The 26,219-nt window shown below is 41.1% G+C and overlaps 1 protein-coding gene across 7 annotated transcripts in view; it reads left to right on the plus strand.

Annotated features, from left to right (window-relative positions):
* The first annotated feature begins 221 nt into the window (after positions 1-221).
* Positions 222-26,219, plus strand: part of LOC134358523 (uncharacterized) — a 70,172-nt gene continuing 44,174 nt past the window's right edge. Inside the window, exons 1-9 of one of the 7 annotated variants that reach the window (XM_063070841.1) lie at positions 222-300; positions 7,305-7,411; positions 14,511-16,783; positions 17,363-17,427; positions 19,327-19,484; positions 20,787-20,914; positions 21,008-21,066; positions 21,188-21,324; positions 22,828-22,952. In XM_063070841.1, coding sequence (XP_062926911.1) covers positions 7,354-7,411; positions 14,511-16,783; positions 17,363-17,427; positions 19,327-19,484; positions 20,787-20,914; positions 21,008-21,066; positions 21,188-21,324; positions 22,828-22,952 — 3,003 coding nt within the window. In that variant the 5' untranslated portion in view covers positions 222-300; positions 7,305-7,353. Of the gene's footprint in view, positions 301-418; positions 631-7,304; positions 7,412-11,545; positions 11,649-14,510; positions 16,784-17,362; positions 17,428-19,326; positions 19,485-20,786; positions 20,915-21,007; positions 21,067-21,187; positions 21,325-22,827; positions 22,953-26,219 lie in introns of those variants that run through there. The other 6 variants (XM_063070845.1, XM_063070842.1, XM_063070840.1 and 3 more) reach the window with 6 other exon arrangements.

The raw sequence follows: 26,219 nt of genomic DNA on the forward strand, positions 1-26,219 counted from the left end.
ACACACAACCTTCAGACGCACCTTCGAACACCACCAGGTTTAAGTAATTAAACACTGTCTACCTTATGTACCATACACATCTTAAAATCCGAATAAAAGTGGGTAGACATGTAGGTGAGGATGTAGGGTGTGAGAACGCAGTTCTCTAGGGAAATAGACCAGACATTTATAAACAGCCCATTTATCACCTGCGATTATATCGAGCGCAGATAACTCCATTAAACAAAGTCCAAGTTTAGTCTGGAAACAGCCTATCAGTCAAGTGCACCGACCAGTTATCTGACGGGGCAGCAAATAGAGGTATTGTAACAATTGTTAAAATTATGTGAAGGGGTTGAATAATTGATTAAAGGAAACGTATTTTAATTCAAATACCTCTGTGCTATTCATTGTTCCCCCCCCCCCAAAAAAAAAATAAACGTGGCCCATTGAGTCAGTCGCGGCAGACTGGACGATTAATTATTTTTCAATTGCTTTCAGCTGAGCCTTGTTGGTAGGCTGGGCTGCCCACTTCCCAGATGGAACTGCAGCAGGTTATTCGAAGTTTGCTTGGGTGGGACAATGAATAAATAACGGGAGGACTAGCATGATTTTTGATGTTCTCTTTGTAGAACTGTAGGGTACGAATTGGTAAGTAAACTTGTGAAAAGTTTTCTGTAACTATCTTTATAGTTGAGAAAGTATTTGTAACGGTTTTTTTTTGCAGATCAAAATAATTGTTTCTGATTTTGACACCTTATGATTCTGACTTTGCCAACCTACCACCAAAAACAATGATCAATATCTTGTAATGCTCCAACTTGCATCAGGTTTATTTAACACTAGAAGAAAGTTAGTTGAATATTGGCCTTACTACACCGTGGGTTATCAAGATTTTGGACTCAACAGCATTCTTAGTTGTTTATCAAATATATTTAGCTTTTAAAACTGCAACACTTTAAAAAGTGTTGATAAGGTAGTGATGAAAGGTTTATAAAGGTTAAAGTTGTTGTACTGGCCCAAGTGTCTGCTTATGGGATGGTTTTATTCACAAAGTGCCTGAAAATAGCTCAGGTTGCCTATGTGAAGAGAAGTAGTTTCTAGACTGACTTTTCAAAGTTGCATTAAGTTCAATGTAACTTTTACTGTGATAAATTAATTTTGTATTCTTTTGTAAAGACTGCTTGGTGCATAAGTGTTAATGTGCAACTTTGAGGTTGGGCTGACAAATCTCAGGAAAAGTACTTGTTATATGAATTGCGAAGGTCAATTTTTATGTTTCTCTTCTAGATAAGGGCAGATTGAAAACAATTAAGCAATTTGTAAGGGTTCAAATTATTAAACTCAAGTTATCAAATAAAGGTTTTGCCTCAAATGGAATAAGGATTTATATTTCAGCTCAAAGCAGGTGTTGACTTCAAGGCCAGTTTTAGCATAATGTAGTAATCTTGGTTCAACCAAGATTATTTACAAGTACAGTTTGTTGCTTTGCATATGGAAGTAGTCCAGTTATGTTTGCTGTCTAGTTGACTTTCTGTCTATGCAGGTGCATTCCTGAGGAAAGCTCATTAATCTGGTTGATATTAAATGTCAGAATAGAAGGAAACCTGTCTTTACCCAAAAGAAATTAATAAGCCAGTCAACACACATCAAAGTTGCTGGTGAACACAGCAGGCCAAGCAGCATCTCTAGGAAGAAGTACAGTCGACGTCTCGGCCCAAAACATCGATTGTACCTCTTCCTAGAGATGCTGCCTGGCCTGCTGCGTTCACCAGCAATTTTGATGTGTGTTGCTTGAATTTCCAGCATCTGCAGAATTCCTCATGTTTATGTTTTTAATAAGCAGTCAGGATATTTTGCTACAAATTAATCTTTCCAAAAACATTTTTTCCTTAAACTGAATTCTTAAGCTACTGTAGCTGAGTGTCTTTGCTCTATTATTAGTGAGCTTCAGTGCCATGGCTGTTAACATGTCATACTCTGTAATATCTCATTGAGCAACTTTTGCTACTTGCAATAAATATCTTGGTACTTTATCCTTCCAAGCTTTACAAGAGCTGTTTAACGTTGATGACATATCCATGCTGCTTAATGTACTAAATTAAATTCCTTGTATTTCCAAGGTAAATTTAATATCCAGATTATGCAATTGAACAAAATCCCTTTTGTTACTTTAAGCCAAGTGTGCTGTTGTATAAAAGCCAAATGTTGGTAAATGGCTAATGCTGTATGGTTGAAGTATTATAGTTTGGAATGAAGGCGTTTTTTGTTCAAAGAGCAGAAGTGATGTATTCTGAGTGCTCCAGCCAGATTTTGGTAGCTTTCAATCCAAAGGCATTACTTAATCTCCCAGTGAGTGTCCAGATATATTCCCATTTCAGTTCGGTTTACAATGGTGTCAATGATTTGGTTTCAACAATTCAAGTTAAGGTACTATGCAATTGGAATTGGAGGCATCAGACTTTCTCCACTGTTTAATAGACCTCCAGAGTTTTTGGTAGACTTTATCATTTGCATAGTGAGGTATAGTTGGATAATTAAGTGTACTTCTGTGTGGTGGATAGCTAAAGAATGAATTGTCATGACTATTGCATATACTTTTAAGTACTTGGTATCTATATCTCCCCCTTCAGTAGAAGGTTTATCAGAAAAGATTGCTTGCTTAAGTCCTACCTTTCTCCAAAGACACCTTGGAGTCTGTCCATGCTTCCTTTCCAATCTAAATGTTGCCACGTGGGAAGAAACAGGCCTTCAGTCCATTCCAGCCAAAGAGCCAGTAAGGTAGCTGGGAAGAACTTGAGATGTGAGCTGAAGCTCCTGAACTGGAAAAGGAAAGCTGGCAGCACCAACCACCCCATTCAGCAAATGACCTAGTGTTAATGCTCAACTGCTTTGTAAGAGGTGACTTGTGTACTAAGCAGTCTGGCCAATTGTAAAAGCCTACCCACTATGGTAAAATTGGAGGACATGGATCCAAGAGATGTTGTCAATATAATGAAGGTAGTTGTACATTACAGGATGGTATTGGTTGGTAAGATGGGCAGAGCAATAGCAGATGGAATTAATGCTGATAAATTCAAGTAGATGTGCTTTCACTCAATGAATGATGCATTACTGTGGAATGGGTCCTTAGTGTGCAAGTATGGTGATCTCTGAAGGTGACAGCATGGAACATAAGGAGCAGGTAGATGTGGTATAAACACAAGAGATTCTACACATGCTAGAATTCCTAGAAACACAATGCTGAGATCTTCCACCAGGTCAGGTAGCACCCATAGAGAGGAATAAATGGTTGACGTTGCAGTCTGAGACTCTTCAGGACTGGAAAGGAAGGGAGAAGAAGCTAGAATATGAAAGGGAGAGGAGGTGATGGGTGAAATCAGGTGAGGGGCAAGGTGGGTAAGGGAGCAGGGTATTGGAGAAGCTGAGGTGAAAGGGACAAAGGGCTGTAGGGGGAATCTGACTGGAGAGAACAGTGGACCATTGCAGAAAGGGAAAGTGGAGAGGTACCAGGGAGGTGATGGGCAGGTGAGAAGGGAAAAGATGGGAGGGGAGCCAGAATGGGTAAAGGGAGGAGAAAATGCTGGAAGCCAGAGAAACTGAGATTCATGCCATCAGGTTTGAAGCTACACAGAAAGAATACCAAGTGTTGATCTACATGGGTGACATTAGGAATGAGCAGCACATCAAAATGGGAATGGGGTAAAATGGGTGGCAACTGGTAAATCCTGCCTATTCCAGCAGATGGAGAGTAGGTGCTTGATAATGAGATTGCCTCAATTTACTGTCTTGTCAGTCTCCCCAATGTGGAGACTGTTCCTGAAGCACTGGATAAAATAGATGACCCCAACAGACTTAAGACCATAAGACATGGGAGTAGAATTAGGCCATTGAGCCTGCTGCACCATTCAATCATGGCTGATGAAGTGTTTCCTCCTCTAGAAGGAGTATTTGGTGCTCTGGTAGTGACGGAGCAGGTGTAGTTGTTGCCATGCTTACAGGGATATATGCCAGGAGGGAGATCAGTGGTGGGGTGGTGGGGGGGTGTGGGAGGACATGTGAACAAGGGAGTTGCACAGAGTAAATCTTAGAGGGGAGGTGGAAAGGATGTGTTTAGTAGTTGGAACCTGCAGAAGATGGCGGAAGTTACAGAAAATGATGTGGAGGCTTGTGGTTGGTAGGTAAGGACAATGGAAACTCTGTTCTGGTGAGGGAAGAAAGTCTGGGGGGGAGGAATGAGAGATGCAGGTGAATGCTGCATCTGGGGAAGAGGAAGTGAAGCCCTGTTCTTTGAAGGAGGATATCTCAAATGTTCTGGAATGGAAGGCTTCACACTGAGAACAGATGTGGAAACAGAGGAACTGAGAAAAGGAAATGGGAACTGGCTTCCCTACTCACCTGCTCCTCCCTCCCCATGGTCGGCTCTCTTCCCAGATTGCTTTGGCCCATTTCCTCTTTTACCTACCACCTCCCAGCTTGCTTCATCTGTCAGCTTGTATTCCTTCCCTCCCTCAGCTTATTCTGGCTGCTTCCCCCTTCCTTTCCTGGTCTGATGAAGGGTCTTGACCTGTTCTGATAAATGGCAACTGTTTAGTCCTCATACATAGGTATACTAGCTTTCAATAGCCACTCCATAGAATACAAGAATGATTATATGGTCAAGCTTATGAAATTTTATCTAGATTAAAGATGAAAGTGTCTGGAGTTTGAGATGGCACACAATATAAGTGCATATTGACACAAGATGTGCAGCTGAGATCTGCCAGGGTGATACCTGGCATGAAGAGTCTTGAGAGGAGAGATTGGTCTCCTTTGAACAGAGGAGGTTGAGGTATACAAAACTGAATGTGGATGGGATACTTTCCCCATAGCACAATATCTAGAACTACCAGAAGGAATAGGTTTCAGATAACCAGGAGATATCTTTCCTACCAGAGGGCAGTTGGTGCATTCTGTTGGAGTGGGTGGTTGACGGAATACTTGGCAACATTTCTGTAGATAAATGCATGAATTGCTGAAGATGGAAACCTATGAGCCATGATGGTAACAGGATTATTTTCAATGGGTAATTGATGTTCAAATGGACTAGTGGTTGATGAGGCTGGGTTTGTGCTGTCTGATTTTGATGGATGCATGCAATACAGGAAAGGTTGTGTTGCTGTCCCTAGATTGGGATCTCCAGCTTTGATCTGAGGTGTTGGGCAGCCCATATTCATAAATGGAAAGTGTCAAATATTCCAAAATGTAATTAATGTCCATGAGATAGAAATAGTTGGTATGGGTCTTGGCCCAATTGTATATCCAAATGAACTTGGCTGAGTCTCCACTAATTACCCTGATCTTGCTTTGTTCTTTATCCTTAATGCCAAGGAAGCAAGGGAATGATCTACCTCAAATAACTAATTGTGTTCACTTAAAGCAGGAGTTCCAGCCATTTTTAATGTCACAGACACTACCATTAACTGATGGGACTGTGGATCCCAAGTTGGGAATCCCTAACTTAAAAGGCTAGGTGTGAGGGGAATAGAATAGTCTGAGCCTAGTGAATAAACTTTAAAGTTTGCAATCAATTTTGAATTAAGTTTACTTCCAACAGTGAGCTGAGAAGGTGGTGGAAACTGACATTATTAGAAGAATAAATTTAGAATTTGTTTCATAAAACATAGAAACGAAAGGGGAAATGCTGAAGATCAAGCAGCATCTATTGAGAAACTGCTGGTTTCTGTTAGGTGACCTTTGATTAGATGAGAATGTGTACATTTTTTTGTGGGTTGGTCTTCACAGTAACCTGGTGGTGCTTTATCTATTGATGTTGGAACTTTAAGGGGAAATGAGATTTCATAATGCTTGATGTGCAGGTAGATATAATAGGCTAAATTCCTATGAGCACATTTAATTAGCATTGCATCTCAAATTGTTTTTGCACAGGTTAATATTTTGTGACATTCCCGGCTTTTATTTTGGGTTTATTGGTTAAATATCTTCAAATCCAGCCCTGGGAACTTGGGACTCTGCTTTAGCCATGCTTGTTTTGGGTTGACTATTGAAGAGAAACTCAAATAAGTAAAAACAATATGGGTAATATGTAGCTTTGTGGGATGTGACATGGTTTGCAGTTTATGGGGAAATGGAGGCCAGCAACCAATCAGTTAAAGCAATTGCAGATGCTGGGAATTTGGATGGTAAGCAATGCTAAAAACACTTGGCATGTCAGGCACCTTCTGTGGATGAAAATGATGAACTTGGTTCTGACCCAACAGAACTGGAGAAGTGAGAAAATGAACTTTGTGTAAGGTAGAAAAATGATGAATAATAGAAAGAAAACAAGAACAGTCCAGATAATTGCTTTTGGCACTGATGGAAAATTAACATTGATACTGTGCTGGAATTGGGCGTTCCAATTGTTAGCACCTACAAGAAATCAAACAAAAGAAAGTGGATGTGGCTGATTAGATGGTAAGATGAATTGATGATCTAGTACAGTGAGGTGTAAAAGGCTAAAGCAACATCTATGGAGGGAAGTGAACAGTTTGACGTGTTGGTTCAAGACCCTTCATCTGTGCTGAAAAATGGGAGATCTCCAGGATAGCCAGAGTGGTGAATCTGGAATTGCCACAGGTGGCTGCGGAGCCCAAGTCATTGGATATATCTAAGGCAAAGGTTGGTAGATTCTTAAGGCATGAAGGAATACAGGGAGAAGGCAGGAGATTGTTGCTGAAAGGAAAAATGGACCAACCATGATAAAATGGCAGAGCAGACTTGATGGGCCAAAAGGCCTAATCCTGTTCCTATATCTTGTGGAAGCAAGAGTGGCAAGTGATGTGGAACCAAGTGGAAGGTGATGGGCAGTGGAAGGAAGGGGAGATAGCAACGAAGGCTGATGGGTGATTGGTGAAAGCAGCAAATGGTTTTGAGCTTACTGTCTTAAACTATTAAAAGGTACAAGGCAAACAGTGACTACACAGCATAGAGTTCATATACTGTTTGATTTCTACAAGAGCTCTGCTACAGCTTTTGCTGCAAGATTGGGTCAGGACTGAAGGATTAGGTCTCAAAGAATTAGTAATACTTTCCACAGGAATGAAACATGGCTATTGAGTGGTTAGCAGTTGGTGATCAAATGGGGTTGAGAATATTTGTGTGGTGAACTATCTTGAGTAATAGAGAAACTGAAGGAATGTCTTGAGGATAGATTTGTAGTGTTAAAGTATATAGTTCCATTGCAGAAAGGGATTTGTTTCTAATGAAGATGCCTATTAAAGCAGCAAAATATTCTGAACAAACCAATTTCTCCTCCTTCCGCCCCCCCCCCCCAACACCCAAAGGTCTACAGAGAATGATTTCCACTGTTTGAACCAGAATCGAATACAAGAAATGAGGTGGCAGTTTTTTCCCAAAATGAACTCTCTACTTCCCATATTTGTGATTCTAGGTAAGTATTTCACAACCATTTCTTAGGTAGCCTTGATTAACCTCTCTCCAGGGGTGTGTTTGTGTTTTTAAAAAGACTTGATCACATCTTTAAATCAGCTTTGGAATCTCAGATCAGGAATAGCAAGGGGGTACTGTGTAGTTCTTGTGCCTGTTTGACATCCAGTTATTTGGTCACGCCCTGTTTCCTTCCCCTACAGAAGTTAACATGGGTCACTTGCAGACCAACTAGAGACATTGCATAGGGAATAGAGAAAGTGAATTTCTTAGATGGGGTGGGGGGGGGGAACAAATTAAATTCTGATTTGGAGGTTGATTGGAATGACAAACAATATATCCCAAGAGACTGACCTGCCACTTGGGTTATGGACAGAAGGGGTTCAGAGATGGTGAATGAAATTCTATAAATTCTGCAATGGTTTCCACAGATTAGAAGTTGAAATCTCTTTCAAGCAAAATGGAAAGGTTGGGGGGGGGGGGGGGGCTGGTGGAGGGGAAGGCATGAGCATGCTATGATGTCTAACTCACTAACCCTAACCATATATCTTTGGGATAGGTGTGGGGAAGGGCTAAAACTGGAGCATTCAGAGGAAACCCACTCAGTCATAAAAATGTACAAACTGCTTGCAGGCATTGGTGGGAATTGAGCCACGAATTGGTGATTGGTTCTGTAAAGCAGTGCCCTTACCACTACACCACCATGTTATCTATCATTAAACATCAGTTAATGACCAAACCAAGGGATAAATGGTTTTTGGTTCGAGGCTGACCAGTGAGTTGTAAAGATTGACAAGGTACATACTAGTCTAACCTATGATTACGTAGATGACTCAATCAAATGTAATATCCAAATTTGATGCCACAAAATTAAGTGGTAAAGAATTGTGCCTAAAGTGTTGGTGGATTGATAATGTGTAAGGATATGGCAGATGGAATATAACATGGGAGTGGGAATTGTGGAGTTGTTTACCCAAGTAGGAAAAGTGAAATGGTGAGATTGAGAAGTGGTGTATGGAGCACAAATCACCAACTTAAAATGGATTTTAACTAATTAGGCAAATTGTATGTTTTTTGCAAAAAGGACGTGGGACTAAGCTGATGTCTTGCTACAACTGACTATGGTGAGACCATGTTGAACATTGCACAGAGAGGGGTCTCCTTACCGTGGTATCTTTCAAATAGTAGACATTGAGACATTGCATAGGGAATAGAGAAAGTGAATTTCTTAGATGGGGTGGGGGGGGGGAACAAATTAAATTCTGATTTGGAGGTTGATTGGAATGACAAACAATATATCCCAAGAGACTGACCTGCCACTTGGGTTATGGACAGAAGGGGTTCAGAGATGGTGAATGAAATTCTATAAATTCTGCAATGGTTTCCACAGATTAGAAGTTGAAATCTCTTTCAAGCAAAATGGAAAGGTTGGGGGGGGGGGGGGGCTGGTGGAGGGGAAGGCATGAGCATGCTATGATGTCTAACTCACTAACCCTAACCATATATCTTTTGATAATGTGTAAGGATATGGCAGATGGAATATAACATGGGAGTGGGAATTGTGGAGTTGTTTACCCAAGTAGGAAAAGTGAAATGGTGAGATTGAGAAGTGGTGTATGGAGCACAAATCACCAACTTAAAATGGATTTTAACTAATTAGGCAAATTGTATGTTTTTTGCAAAAAGGACGTGGGACTAAGCTGATGTCTTGCTACAACTGACTATGGTGAGACCATGTTGAACATTGCACAGAGAGGGGTCTCCTTACCGTGGTATCTTTCAAATAGTAGACATAGAGACATTGCATAGGGAATAGAGAAAGTGAATTTCTTAGATGGGGTGGGGGGGGGGAACAAATTAAATTCTGATTTGGAGGTTGATTGGAATGACAAACAATATATCCCAAGAGACTGACCTGCCACTTGGGTTATGGACAGAAGGGGTTCAGAGATGGTGAATGAAATTCTATAAATTCTGCAATGGTTTCCACAGATTAGAAGTTGAAATCTCTTTCAAGCAAAATGGAAAGGTTGGGGGGGGGGGGGGGCTGGTGGAGGGGAAGGCATGAGCATGCTATGATGTCTAACTCACTAACCCTAACCATATATCTTTGGGATAGGTGTGGGGAAGGGCTAAAACTGGAGCATTCAGAGGAAACCCACTCAGTCATAAAAATGTACAAACTGCTTGCAGGCATTGGTGGGAATTGAGCCACGAATTGGTGATTGGTTCTGTAAAGCAGTGCCCTTACCACTACACCACCATGTTATCTATCATTAAACATCAGTTAATGACCAAACCAAGGGATAAATGGTTTTTGGTTCGAGGCTGACCAGTGAGTTGTAAAGATTGACAAGGTACATACTAGTCTAACCTATGATTACGTAGATGACTCAATCAAATGTAATATCCAAATTTGATGCCACAAAATTAAGTGGTAAAGAATTGTGCCTAAAGTGTTGGTGGATTGATAATGTGTAAGGATATGGCAGATGGAATATAACATGGGAGTGGGAATTGTGGAGTTGTTTACCCAAGTAGGAAAAGTGAAATGGTGAGATTGAGAAGTGGTGTATGGAGCACAAATCACCAACTTAAAATGGATTTTAACTAATTAGGCAAATTGTATGTTTTTTGCAAAAAGGACGTGGGACTAAGCTGATGTCTTGCTACAACTGACTATGGTGAGACCATGTTGAACATTGCACAGAGAGGGGTCTCCTTACCGTGGTATCTTTCAAATAGTAGGTGTCTAAAGGTTCATCAGATGGATACCTGTGTTTGGGTAATGTCTTTCAAATGACAGTTTGGGCTTGCTCCATCTTTGATTTAGAACGGGGGTTCCCAAGCTGGAGTCTGCGGAACCCCTGGTTTAGACTGGGGTGGTTTAAGTCTGAATGAAATGATCATTCATATTATCAGAATATAGGGAGGATGCCCGTGGTTTCTGGAAACAGCAGTCGTCTTTTGGTTTCAATCCAAAAGACATGGGTTGATATGATCTTTGGCCTTTGTAAATTCTCAGGTGTGTAGGGGGTGGTGCAGCCTGGGGCTCTTGGGGAAAGTGGGGAGAATAAAAAAAAAAGGCATTGTTGTTGGATTAATGTAAAATGGATTGGTTTGGCTTCATTGGCTGAATAACTTACCCCCTTGCTGTATCACTGAATATTTGAATTTTTTTTTCCTAAGATGGTCTTTTGGTTGCTAACTATATTCAAGATTGGTAGACATTTGTATATTGAAAATTGAGGAATCTAGGCTTGGTACAGGAAAGTGGCACTGAAAGGTTAGGTAGTATCTTGGTGTGTTCTTTGGATTTCTACAGACTCCTGTTAGCCTTGCTCAATTTTCTTCAAGCTGCTTGACATTCAATCCAGTTCTCTCCCCTGCCCCCCTCCTTATTCTGATGCTATGACAAAGTTCCAGATTTCCTCATGAGGGCTGGGTCTACTGGTCAGTCTTCCTTTACAACATTGGAGAAGAGATGTGGCAATGAGAATAGGCAGGCTCTACACACTACCAACCAGTGTTTCTGTATTGAAAATATAACAATAAACCTGCTGTTAGCTTTCCCTCAAATGAGAACTTGACATATCTGAATAGCCTTTGAATGCTCCAAAGACAATTAAACCAATTAGTTTTGGTAGCACTGGATTGCTTGCATTTAGTACTGAAACAAAATTCAACTTTCATTATAGATACAAGCATGCCATTGATAACCTGCAGCCCTGGGAAATTGGATGAAGTTGAAGGGGCTTTAGTTTTGAGAACTTCTGTGGCATTATTGAAAAGCAGAAAAGGTCTCTTTCTAGTCCAGGCTGCACTCAACTATTGTGGGGAAAAAATATGGATTCCTCCAAAGCATTTCTACTTTATTTGCACCTTAAACATGTAGCTTTGGCTTGACTTTTGAACATTGGTTAGTTGTATAGTTTTTGGCTTGGTTTGTATTGACGTTTAGAGTTTGGTTCATAGTTGGGAAAAGTGAGCAAATTTAGCAAACTTGCTTGAGGCAATGGCCATGTTCTTTCAGTGATTTTTTTTTGGGGGGGGATAAATTAGTGACTCTGTTCAAGGAAAAGTCAGGCATTTCCTACATTACTCTAATCTGTTTTGTATCATTCCTCATGCACCTCAGACTTCTAGAATTTTGAAGTTGTGTCATTCTGCAGAACCTCGTTGGAGACCTGGTGTTTGCTGCCTTGCTACAGGGGCTGAGTGAATATGTAAAGAATACTGGGGTAATGGATTCAACCTCTCTTTGGTTACAAAATGTACTTTGGCACTTTACTAAAACAGAGTGCAGGTCACTGAGTGGGTCCATAATGCAGACTCTTCATCTGTACTAAAGCTGTAGTCAAGAGACTGTTTTATAGTGAAGAGGCCATTTCAAAATTTGAGGAAAGCTGTTTAGATCTGTTATCTAACACACTTTAGATACCCACTGTCTGAGGATTTCAATATCCTTGATTATAGTTTGATTTCCACTGGAGTAACAAATCTTTCCAATGGTAGAAGTGTGGAATGTAAAAGGAATGAGAAAGCTTCAAAGCAATCTGTTAGAATCTATTATAAACAGTATTTTGTCTTGGTTGCCTGTTGGGAAATGCTGATCTACTTGACCTATCAAACTACCAATTAAAAAACCAATTAAAACAGGACTGCTGTCTAAGGTGCTTGTAGATTGTACTCTAAACACCAATGTTGACTGTTTGCATGACAAGCATTTGTGACTAGGGTTAACTTGGGAAGATCTCATTTAACTTTACGGGCTTGCCAGCCTTGTTCCTGCCAGTCACCCACTTTCTCAGCTAGTCAGTTATTGGTTCCCAATTGTCAGATACCATTTTCCTGCATTAGTGTGTTTTTAAATTCTACAGACAATAATTGGGGGCCAGTACCTATGTAAGCTGATTTTTCTTCTAAATCTTCTACCCCTCCTCCGGAAAGATCTTTAGTGTATACCTCTGGGCTGGCAATGGGTCATCTGGCCATACTGGACACTGTCATTTTCTGTCCCTTAATTGCTTTCTGGCCTGAGCACATGCATTAAATGTGGCAGCAATTTACTGCCTAAAGTTGGATTGGAATCTGTCAGCTTGCTGCAGCCAAAAATATAGTTCCCTTTGCAAGCACAAAGCAATTGATACAACTGGGCAGGGGAGTAGGTGGGTGGGGCATTGTGGGAAGAATTTGATATCCCTGGCATGTGTCATGAAATCTGTCTTGTGTCAGTAGTACATCACAATATATTAAAACAGTAAATTACAATGAGTGTACAGTCTATAAAATATCAGTAATTCCAAAGGTGTGTGTGGGGGGGGGGGTGGGGGAGAAAATTGAGGTAGTTTAAGGGTTCAAAGTCCATTCAGAAATCTGATGGAGGGGAAGAAGCTGTTCCTGAAATGTTGTCTTCAAGCTCCTGTACACACTTGACAGCAGCAATGAGAAGATTGCACGTGGATCCTTAATGATGCTAACTTTCTGAGGCATTGACTTTTGAAGGCCTCCTTGATGTTGGGGAGGTGAGTGCCCATGGAACTGGCAGAGTTTACAAATTCCTGCAGCTTCCCAGTCCTGTACAGATGCATTGCCCCTCCACACTAGACAGTGGTACAAACTGTTAGAATGCTTTCCACAGTACACCTGTGGAAATTTGTGGGCATCTTTGACATGCCAATTCTCCCAAGCTTCTAATGAAATATAGCTGCTGTCATGTCTTTATAATTGCATCAATATGTTGTGCCCAGGATAGATTTTCAGATGTCAACATCCAGGAACTTGAAACTGCTCACCCTTTCCACTTCTGATCCCTTGAAGACTGGTGTGTTACCTCAACTTCCCTTTCCTGAAGTCCACAGTTAATTCCTTGGTCTTGCTGACTTTAACTGGTGTCACAGTAACAACTTTACAGTCAACTAGCTGATCCGACCAGCTCCTGTACATTTCTTTGTCACCATCTAAAATTCTGCCAACAATAGTTATTGGCAAATTTATAGATGGTGTTTGAGCTGTACCTAGTCACATATTCATTGGTGTAGAGAGTAGAGCACTGGACTAAGCACACATCCTTGAGGTGTGCCAGTGTTGATTGTCAGCAAGATGGAGATGTTATTTCCAATTCTCACACTGTGGTCTCCCACTGAGGAAGTTGGGAATTCTGTTGCAGAAGGAGGTACAGAGGCCCAGGTTTTGGAGCTTGCTGATTAGAACTGAGGCTATGGTTGTTGAACAGGTATTTGTATTGTCCAGGTGATCCAAACCCAAGTGGAATCAGATTGCATCTGCAGTAGACCGATTGCAGAGGGTCCAGGGTGTTGCCTCAGCAGGAGCTGATTCTAGCTATGACCAACCTCTTGAGTACTTCAACACAGGTGAGAGTGCCACTGGGTGATGGTCATTGAGGCTGCTCACCTTGTTCTTGGGCACTGGTATGATCGTCATCCTTTTGAAGCAGGTGGGAACATCCAACAGCAGCAGTGAAAGGCTGAAGATGTCTTCGAGCACTCCTGCCAGTTGGCACAGGTTTTCAGAGCCCTAGCAGGAACATTATCAGCACCTGACCCTCTTGAAAGATGTTCTGACGTCAACATCTGAAACAGATCACATGGTTACCAGATGGTACAGGGATCCACAAAGCCATACTTTTATGCTCCTTTTCAAAGTATGCATAAAAAGCATCGAGCTTATCTGGGAACTGAAACATCACAGCCATTCATAGGGTTAGATTTGGTTTATAGCCTGCAAGCTCTGCCAGAGCTGACTTCTGGTTCTGTCCCATTTCCTCTGTTTACTACTTGCTCACTTCTAGCATCTGAAGTCTCTTGCTGTTTTCCTTTTCCCTTTGTGTTTTCTTCTAACTCTGACCTAGTTGTGTCCTCTCCATCAGCTATACTCAAATATTTTCTAATCCCCTGCCCTGACAACATGCTGGTCTTGACTCTCCTCCCCTCAGACAAATAAGAAACAAACTACCTTTGCAAGTACATGCCATGTCTGAAGGGAGAGAAGATGGTATATAATAATCCCAATACATGCTTAGTTAGCTGAAGTCTGCTGTTGATTGGGATTAAAAAATGCTAATTAATATTGTGAATTTTTAGCTGAATGGTTACCTGTCAAGTCTACTGCTTCACCGAACAAGTCGGAGATTCAAGGAGCTAAGCTTCCTTTGCACCTTTTCGGAAAACATCTAACTGGAGCTGAGGGCTTTATTAATGAAATGAGTTACTCTTTGAAGAGCAGTGGACTTGATGGTCAAATTTTGTACTCTCCTAGTATGAATGTACAAAACGTGACAAAGTTTGTATCTACACATACTCTGGAAAATGGGACAAATTCAGGCTCATCCTCTGAACACTTTCTACCAGTCTCTCCCACTGAAGATGAGAGAGTTTCTCTCAAAGTGGCCCCGTCTGAGCTTAAATTTGCAACACAGCAAGAGGTTAAATCTGAAGGATATCCTATACTTGATACAACAGACAGCTCGCAAAATGTACCTACTCTAAACAGCATACGTATTTCACATACAGAGTTGTCGCTCACTGGATCTTTAGAATTTAGCACTGGGAAACGAGTATCATTTGAACTTGTTGAAACAAGGCAACCTATACCATCCACAACAGCATCTAGTTCACTTGGTTCAGAGCCAGCCTATATAGCGCACACAAAAGCTAATACAGTTGGCTGGGACTCCAGTTTAGAACAACACTCTACATCCCTGCAGTCTGGTAATCCTGAGCCATTCAATAGCTCCAGGAGCTGGCAAATGCTAGATGTTTCCAAAGGTGAATTGTCATCTTCAGTTTCCATCAGCAGGTCCCCAAGAAAATCTGACACAAACACAATGGCCTCTTTTGTTTCCATTACTCAGGCTCCAGATGTTCATGAACCAAACACCATGGCTGCATCAGATTCTTTCCATGGACTTGCAGATGTGTCTGTGTCCTCCAAAGAATCTACTTCAACTAGCCAAGCACGGGATGTTTCCCTTGCACACTTGGTGGCTTTGTCTCTTTCTCCCACTAGGTTGTCAGGTGTTTCTGAGGAAAATATTACACCTGTTTCCAACACACCAGCACCAGATGTGTCTTGCCTGTTCTCCATCAGTCAGACTCCAGATGATTCTCCAAACTCCATGCCTGCATCAGTTTCAGCAGACAGGTTAGCAGATCCTTCTGAAAATGCAAATGATTCAACTGTTTCTATTCATATTCCAGATGTAACTGTGGCACACTCAACAAATCCATCTTGCAGGGATGAGACCATGAATGGAATGGAGTTGTTCTCTACCTTTCAAACTCCAGATATTTCAGAATCCTCCATGGCAACTTCAGTTTTGCTACAGTGGGCGGCAGTTGATCCTGAATACTCAGTTTCACTGGTTGCTGAGAGTCCAGCAGTTTCCACCCTGGTTCCTGATGCTGCTGCATTCACCACAAGTGCATTGGTTTTGGAGCGGTCATCTGACATTTCTGAATGTGCAACTGCCTTGTCTGTATCTGAGCAGGATCCAGATATTTCTGACACCTACTCAACAGCTCCCTCTGTTTATAGTGGTCATTCTTTGACTGATCCATACTCTACTGGTCAAACTCCAGATGTTTTTCCATACTCCATGATTGCACCTTCAATGGAGTGGCTGCCAGATGTTTCTGAATACTCAACAGCTGCTTCCTCTGTCACTAACCTGATTCCAGGTGTTTCTGCAGACTCCATATCTATTCTTACTACCAATGAGATGGTGTCTGTAGCCACAAGCAAAACTCCAGATGTTTCAGATGCGTACTCTGCAGCTGCTTCTCGTGATTCCACTCAATGGCTACCAGAAGATTGGGACTACTCCACAGCTTCATTTGTAACTAGTTGGTTGGCTGGTAACTCCAAAGCAGAAACATCCATGGCGTTACCCCAAGCAGAGCAAACTACTTTGAGGGAAGCTAGCTCGACTGAGTTAACTAGTTCTGGGGAGTATTTCTCCGCTACTTCATCGCCCTCCAGCCTTGACCCTACTGAAGCTTTGTCATCTTCCCACTGGGGTCCGGGGCTTATTGGTAAACAATTCACGTTGAACGAAACCAGCTACTACGATCCTTTTACAAGTCCGCCAACTAACGGCATCTACAAGAGACCAAACATTTCGGAACTGCAACCTGTTACCAGGGCAACCACTATTGGAACAAACTCGGGCACCAGTGCTTTGACATTTGAGTTGACTGAAAATGTATCATCGTTTTCACTGACTGGGCAGAATACTACTGAAATCCAGACACCTCTTCGGTTGCAATTTGAAATCCTGAATAGAAATTATACAAATTCATTGACTGATGTATCTTCGGAAGGCTACAAGGTGATGGAGACTCTTGTGAAAGGAACTGTAAGTGTCTGATTTTGTTATAATGGGTTTCTTTGGATTTTTAAAGCTCAATATGTAAGCTATGATCATGAAAATATGAAGTAGCATTGTATCATAACCATATTATTTAAATCTAAGCTAGTGTATCTAAGCAATGTCCATTATCAATTAATTTGGGTTCCCCTTTTCTCGGCCTTGTTTTTGTGGACCTCTGGCTTTGGGCTCAGTTCCATTAGGACCAGATAATTACACACTCAGAACTATTTGCCTGTAAAAAGATGCCCAAGATGAAGACGGAATAATTGCTCACGTTTACAATGTCCCCCTCCATCCAAACCTGGGGTTCTAAATCTAATCCATTGTAAATGGAAGTGGCTAAATTGATGCTGTTATGCCCCTTGGCTTTGGGGGGGGGGCGTGGTGTGGTGGTGGGAAGCAGTGACCCCAATGGATGACAACCAGATATTTCTTTGTGAAGATGCATTTGACCCTGACTTCAGTGAAGCCAGCTTTGCTTTCGTGTTATACAAGTAATCAAAATGTGAATTGTTTCTTTTCACTTTTCATGGTAGTTTTTTTTTGACAACTCTCTTGTTTCAGCTGAATGCCATTTTCCATGCTCGCTATGGTGACAGCTTTCTTGGAATCCAGGTGCTTGGCTTTAGGCAAGTAGAAAACTGTCATAGTTTATTGAAAGTACAGGTACAGTATGTATAATGGTCATTATGCAAACATATGGACAGATCTGAAGTGAATAATCTAACATGAGATGGCCCTGGTTAATGGAAAACTGCTAGATTATATTTTTTTAGAGCTGAATCACAGGACAATTTACAATGATCAATTAACCTAACAACCAGTATGTCTTTGGACTGAGAGAAAACCAGAGCATGCAGTCACGGGGAGAACATACAAATTCCTTGCAGACGATGACTGGAATTAAACCAGAATGCTAGTACTGTGAAGTGTTAACTAATGTGCTACTGTATTGGAAATGCAAATTGATTCAGATCTAATGGCCTGGAGCAATTAGAGGGTGGATGGAACAATGGGGATATCTCCAGGCAAGGCCGGGGTTGCCCAGTTTGCCTTTAATTGATTACCCATTCAAGGAAACTTGTTCAAGCAACACACACAATGCTGGAGGAACCCAGCAGGCCAGACAGCATCTATGGAAAAGAGTACAGTTGCAGTTTTGGGCTGAAGCCCTTTGCAGGACCCAAAGGGTCTCAACCCAATATGTTGACAGTACTTCTCTCCCTTCCCCTGCCACCCCCCATAAGGTGCTCCCTGACCTGAGTTCCTCCAGAATTTTGTGTCATAAAGAAACTTGTTAACCTCCCCGATTCAAGAGTGGGAAGGTATCCCAGTTAGACTTTGGTTCAAGTTTCTGCTTGCATAATTGATTTCTCACTTTTTTTAAATTGCTTGACCCAAAGCATACTGGATTTGTCTCTTGTGTGCAGTTGTAACAAGTCAATGCTGCAACATAAGTCACTTAAACTCTGGGGTGAGAAGGTTGCAAAATATCAAGGTACATTTGAACCAGCAACTTTAAACAAGTAGCCACTTGAAACTGCAAAATTGCACATTCCAAGATCTTAAATTTCTTTTCTCATTATGCTGATCTGGTTTGACCCAACCACTGGAATGTAAACCTTTTCCAGAACAAAATGACACCTGGTTGCTTATTACTTGAGTCAATCTGGAGGGTATTATGATCCTTGTGTATGCTTGAAGGCCTAATTCTTTTTGGTGAGGGTTAATTAATTCCAGAGCTGGGTGTCAAAATAACATTCTCAACATGAATATGGTTAACAAAGTGCTGAATGTGGACCTCCTGGCTAGGGAGTCTTAAGTGGATTGAAATCTCAGTGGGAGTGTTTAGGAACTGAGAACATCAGAGCTGAGTCTTATGAAATTTGTGCCAATAGATGCAGTTTCTGTAAACACATTGGAAATATTTTTGAAGGATGCAGTATGGATGTGTAATAAGTAAACCAAATTGTAAATGGCAGAGCTGGCTCCCTAAGCTTTGGTTAAAGGCACAAGTTAACCTCTTGCCTGTCATGGAAGGTCATGGATGATCCAACTGGACTTTGGTGTTTTTGTTTAACCTAGTACTTTCACCATTTTTTTTCCAAGATCATATTCGATTCCTGAAAATACTCCTAAGACTGTTTCACCTTTGAGCTAGATTTGTATCCCTTGGAAAATTTGCTCATTCTGAGTGGGTGACATCTTTAGTTTAAGTGACCCCAATTTTAGATCCTTGATGCACCCTCTTTCCCAGTAAAGACTTTTGGGATCTTGTGTGCTTCGGTTGATTCTGACTCAACACCAGATGATACAAACCTAGGTAGTCTTATTGAGTGCCTGACTAGCCCAGCTATTAGTTCATTAAATGTTGAAGGGCTTCGATAAATCATGAAGCGACCAATACTTATCAGTACTCTAGTTATCCTCCTACCTCCTATAATGGCAGCATAGCCTCTTGTTCTCAATTTCCCTCACGATAAGTGATAACAATTTTCACTCCTGCTCTTAATGTTTTTCTGACACAGGAATGGGTCAGTTCTAGTTGAATGTGCAGTGATGTTCCAGGAGGAGAATAATTTGCCCACAGGTTCTGATATTGTTCGGACAATGCTTACCTTCATCTACCATAAAGATCTGATTCCAATTGAACTGGTAATTGATATCAACTCCATTGCTTGCAATGGTGAGTCCTTAAATATTTTTAAGATTAGCTTCATGTTTATAATGCTACATTACTTGGCAGTAAATTCATTATTCAGTGCTCTTAACTTGAATGGAAGAGCTGGTTCAAGCTAATACAGGTGATCATGCATAATGTTTGGGGGGAAAAGTAAAATGCATACAAATTAAAGCTAAAAATGGTGAGCAAGTTTACTCTAATTCCATACAGACACAAGAAAATCTGCAGATGCAGAAATCCAGAGCAATGGAACAAAATGCTGGAGGAACTTGGGTCAGGCAGCATTTAAGGTAGAGTAAACAGTCAACATTTCAGGCAGAGACCACTCTTCAAAAGTGGGAAGGGGTCAGACTAAGATGGCCTGAAATCTTTCTCCATTCCTGTTTTTTTTCCCCCTCTCCTTGTCACCTTGCCTGCCTAAAACTTCCAGTGCTCCTCCTCTCCCTTTCTTCCATGCTCTTCTGTCCTCTGTCCGATTTCTCCTTATCCAGTCCTTTACCTCTTTTGCCAATCAACTTCCCAGCTCTTTACTTCACCTCCCTTGTCACCCTTGTATTACTTCCTCCCCTCTCCCCATCTTAATCTGACTTCTCTTCCTTTCCAGTCTTGAAGGAGGGCTGTTTACTCCCTTCCATAAATGCTGCCTGTCCTGCTGAGTTCCTCCATTTTGTCTAATGCCATTTAAGCTGTTTGTTTGGAATAGCTCATCTTTATTTTTAACTTTATTTACTGGATTTTTTTTATTTTTTGCCACTTAGTTGAAATTGAGTTCTGTATCTCAGCTCTACTGAGATGAGATGAGTGATCTGTTTGAAGTATGGAATGGACAAAAGCTGGGATTTTCCTACAAGCATTGCCTGTGAACTAGCACTAACAATGTATACAAGAGCAGCAGGACCAAAATCCATTGAACTTTTTTCTGTATGTTTTGTTCTTAACATTCTAGTTACAATTGAAGTGAATTTTTCAGCTGTCCCTTGCAAGAGCAGCATTTTAAGGGTTTGGATATGGGGAGACAGCATTGTTATCATTGTTTACAGATCCTTCTAAATATCCAAGACAATATCCTGGTAAATAATAGTAGGTAGCAAAATCTTGAGGCACTTGCCCAGTAGAAATGTTTGCAATGTAATACTAATCTGAAATTGCATTTATTAAGCTGCTGCAGTCTTGGCATTATTGAAATACACAAGCTGTTCTTAAACCAAAATGTGGAATCATCTACCTGTCTAGTTCTTGAGTGATCAAAATGTAACTGATCAACTGCACTATGATGAGGTTAATGATTTGGTTTTTGTATTTCAGGCTACAGTCTCTCAAATCTCAATCCTGAGATGTTGCTTATTGAATTTACAGCCTTGAGCATAGGATTTGGCCCATGGTCCAATGAGCAAACGTTTCTACCTGGTGTGCTTCAGCTCTTGAGCAGATGGGTATGTCTTCTACACAGTCATGTTGGGTAACTTTAGGCTGCTCTATTTTTAATTAATTCCTGGAGTCTTAACATTCGTCTTGGTTTTCACAAGGTTGTAACAATCCTAGAAGAAGAGTATGTGGTCCAAGAGTTTAATATCGGAACAGTTTTGTGAGTAGTTTCCAAGTGCACTAGATATTGAAACAGTTGGACCTTGATGCTAAGCTGAACTACCAGTGCAGGTGGTCTTGATTCATATACTCCAATGTCTTTAACAATTGTATGCTTGCAGACCTGTCCAAGGTGATGTGAATATTCAAGGGACTGCACTTCTGTCTACCCCAGTGCATGTTGACAGTGTTGAGGTGTTGATGCTGCTTAGTGATCTCGTCAATTCATCGGTGGATCTGAGATCACTGAAGGTAAATGGTAAGTTTCACTCGGCAAGTTGTAACTTTCCCTTGTATCTATTCAATGATCTTATTGGAAGTCTGTGTGAATCTCTGGTGTGGTGCACAATATATAGTTTATCCCTTGAGTCTCATCAATGCTATCACCAGGTCTAAATTGTTTAAACATTTGGATTTCCTGTTATAACTTGGGAGGTAACGTTTGGAAGCTTAATTACATGTGTTTAGCCAGGTGACTGCCCGGTTGCAACACTTAAGTGTAGAATATAATGTACTAAATCAAATTTAAATGCTCACTTAAGTCATTCAATGAGGTGTGTTCCTGCAGTTACAGCAAGGGGGACTGGGTGTACCAGAAAGCAGAGACATTGGAAATGACTCAAATAATTCATTGTGGAAAAAGTTGAGAAGTCCCATTCTCCTTTGGGAAGCAGGATGGTGATGGCAGCCAAGAGATCTATCCATGAAGAAATTTCCTGTTTGAAATGGATTCCCAATAGATCTAGCAATCTAGTTGAAAGAATCAGGATGCTGTAAACCCAAGGTAGATGTGAGAACATGTCAAAAGTGCTGAACATGTTGAGAGCATTCATGATGACTGTTCGGATATGACTATGGCAAGTGTCTGGGATGAACCTTCAAGCTAGTTAGTAGCCAACTGTTGGCCAGTGCTTTGTAATAGTGACATGCCTGTAGGTCTGCATTTTTCACCCCATCTGAAATGATCCCTTGGAGTAGTCCCTTGTTCTGATGGCAGTTTTGTTTGTGTGGGTACAGTTGAAGAGATTCATTTACAGGACCTGCATCACAGCATGGACCAGGTCCCAAGGCAAGTCTAGATCTTAGTTGGCGAAATTTAATTTAAAAAAATATATATATTAAAAGTTGTGATGCTAGTGAAACTGGAATGGCACTTGCACATTTGGGGAAGGAAACCCTACCTTGTTTACTGGACCAGTCCTGGGTTTCTCGCAACCATTCACATGGTCAACTTGTTACTGCCTTCACAAATGCCAACCTTGGGCTAACTGTGACAAATGTTTTGTGGTTTGTGCTGCAAGAACTTTACCAGTTTGAAGCTTTGAGCTTCCAATAAGCACACTGAAAGTGGAAGTCAAGGTCAGTGAAGAGAGTGCAATTGGATCTTTGTGATCTACAATACAAAAGTAATCAGATCTGCATAATAGCATTGAACTTTCTGAAGCTGTGTATGCTTTTCTTGGTCTGATATATCACATGATAACTTCAGTTTTTAAAAACATTTTTAGACCAGTCTGGTATTTTGAGTAACTTAGGTGGTTTAACCAAATCAATTTGACTGCATGACCAGCCTTTGTATCACTTTCTTCAAACTGCTACAAATTAACAATGTAGCATTCAGTAGAAAACTAAGGTAATATTTAAGAACATTTGACCCAGTGCAATAATCCTGCAAAGATTTAATGCCATCTCACATTAAGTGAGAAATCTGTTTTCAATTTTAATGGTAAATGCACCTTGACTTGTTTTACATTTATTCCAGGGTCTAGTATGAACTTGGGGGCCCTTCCCATTTCATTTAAAATTGAAAACCGAGAGTACAACACCACCCTCAGAGATTCACGGTCTGCGTATTTTTGCGCACTTGGCAAAGCGGTAACTGAAGCTGTAAGTAACAAAAAAAAAATGCAATGGTGGCTCCAAAGCATCTCCCAGACACTCGTTCTAGGGAGGTTCTGTTCTTGCTTTTCATTCTTAAGGAGTACACTACTGACAAATGTTTTGCAAATGGTTGTGCAAGTGATGGAGCTTGTATTTGGAAGTGTAGTGGTTAGCTTTATGCTATTACAGTGCCTGTGATCTGGGTTTAATTCCTGCCACTGTCTTTAAGGAGTTTGCATGTTCTCCCTATATTTGTTTGGGTCTCCTCCCTTGTTCTAAAGATTTGGGCTAGAAGGTTAATTGTTATGGGTGTAATTGGACAATGCAGGCCTGCTGGGAAGGTGAGCTCCGTTACTGTTAAATATAAAATCTTAATGTCATACTTGATAACTAAGTGAATCTCTACAAGAATATTACAATCTAAAGGGGAATGGGGGGGGGGGAGAACAACTTCATTCTGGTTTTAATGTTTTTAGATTCTTCCTCACACATTTCTGCCTATAGTTTGAGGTAATTGCAGTAAACTGACTTAATGTTAGTGACAGACTTCATGGGCTTAAAGTCGGTTGGAGATTTTGCAGCACCTGAGTTAAAATTACCTTTGGAATTTGGGGCCAATAAACTGAGCTGTCCATCACCTCTGATGACACAAGGCTTCTGGGTGGTAGTTGCACTAACTGTGCGTTGATTCTGGGGCCAAGGAAGTGGATTATAAGAGATTGGATGAGTGACCACATTATCCAAGAAGATAGAAAGCTGGTTACCACTTTTAGAAAGATTAGCTTTATTGTCACCCATCAAAACATGGTGAAATGTGTCGTTTGCATCAAATCAGTGAGGATTTGCTGGGGGGGGGGGCAACCTGAAGTGTTGCCACATTTCCAACACTGGCATTGCGTGCCCGCAACTTGCTGCCCTTAATCCACGCATTGCTTGGAATGGGTGAGGAAACTGGAGCGGCTGAAGGAAATCCAGTCACGGAGAATGTGCAAGTTCCTTCCAGCCAGCAGCAGGAATCAACCCGGATCGGTGATCAGTGGTGCTGTGAAGCAATTGTGCTAACTGCTGCGTTACTGTGCCGCCACTTTGCTCACAAGCAAATTAACACCACCTATGGATACATTAGTTTACACTTGTGTTCTGTCTGAACTTTATCCGCTGTAAGCAGCATTGGGGGCTTAACTTGGCAGTCATTAAAATGACTATTAAGTTTCTATTTTCCTGTGGTTCCATGTGTGAAATAAAATACTTTCATTGGGCAAGCACTACATTAAAAGATTTGTTTGCTCTTTTGAGCAAACTAATTTCCTCCACTGACAGTGTATTTCTCCAGAAAGTGCTGCCTTTCAATGCATTTTAATTGCTTGCTGTCTCTTTGTACATTTGGCTCTTGATTACTGAGGTGAATAATAATGGATTGTTCTTCTCAATCCTGGATTCTAGGAGTGCAAGGGTCTTTATTATTCCAGAAGCAGACTAGCAGGCCACATAGTGGCCACTGAACATTGAATGTTACTGGCCAAATTGAACAGCAACTTTGAGCCTTTTAGCCAAATGTCTGTATTGACTGTCCTTAAAACTAAGTGGTATAACAAGCACCCAATTTGTCCTAGGGTTTGTTGATATGCTGCAACTTTCAAATAGTGTGTAACCCATTTTTCTTGATTTCTCTCCGAATTCAACTGAAATATTTGCCTCAAAACCTACTCACTTTTTTGCCCTGCAGTATCTGGAGTTCTATTTACTTTGTACCTACTGCGTTAGCCTTTCAGGAAATAACAAGCAGGATAGACAAAGGAGAATCAGTGGATGTTGTGTACTTGGGTTTTCAGAAGGCCCTTAAGGTGCCACACTAAGGTTACTTAGCAAGATAAGAGCCCATGGTATTACAGGAAAGTTAGTAATATGGATAGAGCAGTGGTTGATGGGCAGGAGGCAAAAAGTGGGAATGAAGGGAGCCTTTGCTGATTTGCTGCCAGTAACTAGTGTTCCACAATGGTCTCTGAAACAGCTTCTCTTTGTATGCTGGATGCTATAATTGATGGCTTTGTGACCAAGTTTGTGGATGATATGAAGACAGGTGGAGCAGGTAGTGTTGAGGAAACAGGAGGGCTGCAGAAGGACTTGGACAGATTAGGAGAATAAGCAAGAGAAGTGGCAGATAGGATACAGTGTTGGGAAGTGCATGACCATGCACTTTGGAAGAAGGACTAAAAGTGTAGGCTATTTTCTAAATGGAGAAAATTCAAAAATCAGGTTCAAAGGGACACGGAAATCCTCAGCCAGGATTCTATAAGACTTGTAGTTGCCTTTGTCACCCACCTATTCAACCTGCAATTCATTTCAAGAGGACTAGAATATAAAAGTAGAGATGTCGGGCTGAGGCTTTAAGGTACTGGTGAGGCCTCATTTAGAGTATTTTGAGTAGTTTTTAGTGCCCCTTGTCTTGGAAAGGATGTGCTGGCATTGAAAAGGGTTTAAATGAGATTCATGGAAATGATTCTGGAATTGAAAGGATTGTGTGAGGAATGTTTAATGGCTTTGGACCTGTACTTGCTATAACTTAGAAGAATGAAGGAGAATCTAATTGAAACCATCAAATGTTGAAAGGCCTAGATAGAACGGATATGGAGAAGTTTCTTGCTGTGAGGGAGGCCCTGACTAGATGGCACAACCTCAGAATAGATATCCATTTAGAATGGAGCTGAGGAATTTCTTTAGCTAGAGCATGGTGAATCTGGAATTATTGCCACAGGCCAGGTTAAGTATGTTTAAGTTGGAGATTGATGGATCCTTGAGTCAGGATGTGAAAGGTTAGAGAAAGAAGGAGAATGGAGTTGAGGGAAATGGATCAGGCATGATCAAATGGCAGAGCTGACTTGATTGGCTGAATGTCCTAATTCTGCTCCAATGTCTTGTGATCTTGTGGAAATAGTCATACCACTCAGTCTATGCTTTAAGCTTGTATTCATGCAACAGAAACTCTCAGCAAGCACTGTTTCTGGTCCCTGTGGTTGGGTGTGGAGTTGGAACCATTGATCAGTGACATAATTGGATATACAGCCACCATTGGGAATGCTGAGGTGCTTTGAGCAGTTGGCAATCAAGGTACGACAGGAGCAACAATGTGAGAAACCAAGAAGTATTAGACTTTGGTCTTTGGAACATAAAACCTTCTGGCCTATGATGTTATGCCATCCTTTTAACCTACTGCAAGATCAATCTAACCCTTCAGTCCTACACAGCCCTCCAGTGGAACCATTGATCAGTGAC

This window comes from Mobula hypostoma, chromosome 18, assembly GCF_963921235.1.
Source record: "Mobula hypostoma chromosome 18, sMobHyp1.1, whole genome shotgun sequence".
In the NCBI taxonomy this organism is placed as follows: domain Eukaryota; kingdom Metazoa; phylum Chordata; class Chondrichthyes; order Myliobatiformes; family Myliobatidae; genus Mobula; species Mobula hypostoma.